We start from the raw sequence: 4,500 nt of genomic DNA on the forward strand, positions 1-4,500 counted from the left end.
CCCTAACTAGTTCTCTCCCCATGAAAATCCTCTATTCAGCTTTAAATTAATATTGCAAGCCTACTGTAATTCAGTAGTGTTGGTAAGCCCCTTTGCCTCATAATGGCCTGTCCCAGCCCTTAAAGTGCATATGCCAATTTGGTTCAAGTTTTGTAATCTGGAATGTTCCACAGAGCCTCTTTAAAAACAGTTCCAGTTTAACTGTGCCTTCCCTAGGTAACTGTAAGCCTGGAAACATGCTGTTATCAATCTATTATTTATATGATATGCAGCAACATGGTACCTACTTCATTCTGGAGTCTGGAATGTACTATAGGCCAGATAATCTTTACCTACCTTAATCTCCTAGCAAGGGCAATGGAAGTTTTTGACATAGTCAAATAGAGCTGGCCTAAGAATCAGCAAAAAGAAATCATGGAATGTTTTCTCAAGGACTGCATGGGACCCAACATGTTCATTTAGAATCCCAGAATGCCTATTTTGGATCTTAAATGTTGCTTCAAATACACAGGGGTGAAAGCTGTAATTAAGGGAAAATGCAGCACCAATAATAGTATGTTAAAAGTTAGCAACTCTCAACTGTCAGTACTGTAACAACTGAGTATCTTATTAGTTCTACCTCTCCTCCCATACACTGAATTTCTTCAACACTGACTAAGTGTACATTCTAATCATAGACCCTGAATGTTAAATTAACCAGGAAAAAAAGACATAAATTAGGTTGGTATTTCTTAAGGGCATCAGTAGAAAACACTGATTTCAAATAATTTTGATTATAAAATTTTACTTCACAATCCTTTTTTAGATCACAGATATTCATAATTAAAAAGAGTATGGAATTAATGTAATGTTAGCTGTTTCACCATCAGCATCACAAAGAAAAAAAAAGGAACAATAAAATATGATGCAGAATTCACTCTTCCAATGATTGTCATTGAACTATTACATTAGTAAACATTCACAGTATGAAGTCTCTTTCAATATATCTCCAGCATATAAAGTAGTGCAAAAAAGCATTCCAGTCATTTTGCCTTTGCAGTCAGACCAGGTTAAATGATACTCTTTCTTCATTTCTTTCATTATTAGACAACAAATGCTGCAATGCCTCCAAAGAGAGTTATAAAAATAAACAATTTCTGGAGGGTCAGCAGCCTTTTTCCAAGTAAATTTCCAGTTAAAAACAAGCATTATAGATTTCAAGGGAAAAAAAAATTAGAATCTATCTTCTGTAGAATATCTTTTTACAATAAATTTACCATTTGAAAAAAACAATGACTATGGTATCCAATGATTTATGGTAGCTGCTATTAAAGCACTGATAAACAGATAAATGACTACCAAACTTCATTGCTTCTTACATAGTAAATACCTCTGAATGCCAACTTTTACCACAGAGCTGTTATTAGTGATGTCGACAGTTCATGCACCCACTTTAAAACTGACTCGGTTTTAATGAGCTTTTCAGCCTCTTGTGCAAAACACTTGCATTCTAATAAAAATATAAAGTCTGAAATTACATCAGATCTAGCAATCCCTCTCTCAAGTTATACCACTTACTTGATATGTAATACAAGTTTAGCAACGCTTTTTATTTGTATTTAACCATTAAACGGCATACTACTGTATGCTGTGGACTCTTGATTGCATATTTCATTATTTTCACTGCACTCTTTAATGCATAAATATATTTGGAAACGTTCAAAATTACACATCAGTTTCCACAGAATTTGAATTTACACAGTTTTTCTTCTCTGACTCACTGCTATTCCCCGTGTCCTGACTTTTTTTCTCCTTTACACAAAGAGATTCTTTAACTCCTTCTTCCATTTCCAAATACTCTGATTTATCCTCTGTGGATGAAGATGATGAGCTCCTAAATTTCTTCAGTAAATTTGTCGGGAGGTAAGGGCAACTGACTGCGTTTTGCATCAGCTGCGTTTGTTCTTCATTCTCAGTCTCTCTGTGGTAGAAATAGTTAAAATTGGAGACAATCACTGGCACTGGTAAAGCAATGGTTAACACTCCCGCAATGGCACACAGGGACCCAACTATTTTCCCCCCCACAGTTATGGGTTTCATATCCCCATAACCAACTGTAGTCATGGTCACTACAGCCCACCAAAAGGCATCTGGGATGCTTTGAAAATGGGTGGCAGGCTCATCAGCTTCTGCGAAGTAAACAGCACTGGAAAACAAAATGACTCCAATAAAAAGAAAAAAGATGAGGAGGCCAAGTTCCCTCATGCTGGCCCTGAGTGTGTGACCCAGGATCTGCAAACCCTTGGAGTGCCTGGAGAGCTTGAAGATGCGAAACACCCTGACCAGACGGATGATCCTCAGGATGGCAAAAGACATGGCCTGCTGACCGTTACTGCCCTGCTCCTGCGCCAAGTCAGTGCCCAGTGTAATGAAGTAAGGCAAGATGGAAACAATGTCTATGATGTTCATGACGTTCTTGATGAACTGTGCTTTGCTTGGACATGCAAAGCAGCGCACTGTAAACTCAAAGGAGAACCAAATGATGCACACTGTCTCTACAATGAAAAAAGGGTCGTTGAAGATGGTGTGCTCCCCAGAATACAGGTGAAGTGACTCATTGGAAAGCCCCTTCCCTAGGCTCAGGGACACGAGGAATTCTTTGTCATCTCTGAACTCGGGCAAAGTTTCCAGACAAAAGATAACGATGGAGATCAAGATGACCAAAACAGAGACAATAGCAATGCCTCTGGCTGGAGTGGAGCTCTCCGGGTACTCAAACAGCAGCCAAACCTGCTTCTTAAATTCGTTCTCTGGCAAAAGTTTCTCCTCTTCCTCTTTGACAAACCCTTCATCCTCCCTAAACTTGAGCATGGCCTCTTCCCCAAGTTGGTAGAATTTCACCTCCTCAGAGAAGATGTCAAAGGGTACATTGACTGGCCTTTTCAGCCGACCACCACTCTGGTAGTAGTACAGGATGGCATCAAAGCTGGGCCGATTTCTATCAAAGAAGTATTCATTCCTGAGAGGGTCAAAGTATCTCCCTCGCTTTGCAGGATCACCCAACAGCGTCTCTGGGAACTGAGCTAACGTCTTCAGCTGGGTCTCAAACCGCAGTCCTGACACGTTGATTACCACACGCTCACAACACTCGTACTCACTGTAGCGGACAGAGCTGTAACCCCCAGGGCCTCCACCGTCATCAGGTGGCTGATCCAAGTATGAAAACTCATCCTCCCCATAGTCATCACTGTAGTACAGCTTTCCTTCTTCCTCATCATCTTCATCCTCCTCTTCATCCTCCTCTTCCTCCTCACTCACGTCCTTCAGTATTCTCTCTTCAGAACCACTGAGAGGCAGCAGCTCAGAACAGGGGAAGGAAGCCCCACATTCCCTACTTCCTAAGTGGTGGCTCCTCTTCTTCCCTTTCTTCTGCCTCTTACCGCTGTGCCGGTGGGGCATGCTGCCCCGTGACGCGTTCCCACCATGAGAGGAGGATGCACCTCGACTCTCTTCTTGATGATAGTGGTGATATGGTCCACCTCCACCTGTTGCCCCACCTTCTACTGCTGCTGTCGCTGCTGCTACGGCTGCAGCTGCTGCGGCTCTTGACTGTGCCAGCCGCTCTCTCTCTCGGGCCCGAGCTTGGACTGCATATCCATAGGGCATGTGGCTGTTGCACCCAGAGCTATCTGCACTCACCATTGCAACCTCCATTTTGCAACTGCTTGCCTTTTTTTTTTTTTAAATCCTTTAATGCAAAAAGATTTTGTTTTATTTACAGTGTAACCTTAACTTTTGCTAGAAAGCTCAAAGCCATTTGAGCTGGACATAGAGCAGGGCAAAACAGCTGTAACATTGAACTGGTATTTTGGAGAACCACAGACCTGCATTTTCTTCTTGTCCAGAACATTTGACACAAACTACTGGTTTGTAATAAGAAAAGATGAAGCTCTCAAATTGAACCAGGGGACAGCTGAGGCCTTGTTCTTTCATCCACCAACCCCCTTTATTTTCATTTATCTCCTGTGGCTATCGCAGAGGCAGAAGCATAGCTACCTTGTAGGCTTCAAAGACTGCATTCAAGAGGAAAAAATATGCAAATCAGAGGATACCTGCTCTCCACAGATGGTTTTAGTTCATCATTGCAACCAAATGCAAATAGTCTCTTTCCTCATAATTTGTTCCTGGTAGAGCTTTGGTTTAGCAATCTTATTGTTTAATATCATTACTTAGGAAGTAGACATTAATTCCAGCCATCACTTTATTTACACAGTGAGGAGGTCTCTGCAAATCCTTTCTTCAGCCTATCAACGTCTCAAACCTGGGAGCAGCACCCAAGGTGTCAGCAGCAGCGGTAAGAGGAAGAGGAGGAGGAGGAAGAGATGAAGACTAAGAAGCTGGCTCTGAGGTCCCCATAGGACATAAGGGAGTGGATGGGTCACCCTTTGGTTATGGTCATGCAGAAGAAGCACTTAACCTGAGGCACATGCACAAAACACACAAAAATAAACAGAATAAAAG

The 4,500-nt window shown here is 41.8% G+C and overlaps 1 protein-coding gene across 1 annotated transcript; it reads right to left on the minus strand.

Annotated features, from left to right (window-relative positions):
* Window positions 1–1,704: 1,704 nt before the first annotated feature.
* Window positions 1,705–3,693, minus strand: KCNA4 (potassium voltage-gated channel subfamily A member 4). Its single transcript, XM_054390492.1, has one exon. It carries the CDS (start codon window positions 3,691–3,693, stop codon window positions 1,705–1,707), a length of 1,989 nt encoding a protein of 662 aa, XP_054246467.1.
* Window positions 3,694–4,500: the final 807 nt, after the last annotated feature.

Source organism: Indicator indicator, chromosome 21 (genome assembly GCF_027791375.1).
Source record: "Indicator indicator isolate 239-I01 chromosome 21, UM_Iind_1.1, whole genome shotgun sequence".
Classification (NCBI taxonomy): domain Eukaryota; kingdom Metazoa; phylum Chordata; class Aves; order Piciformes; family Indicatoridae; genus Indicator; species Indicator indicator.

Coding starts and splice junctions, on each gene's coding strand:
- KCNA4 (XM_054390492.1), bottom strand. CDS start 3,693: ATGGAGGTTGCAATGGTGAGTGCAGATAGCTCTGGGTGCAACAGCCAC.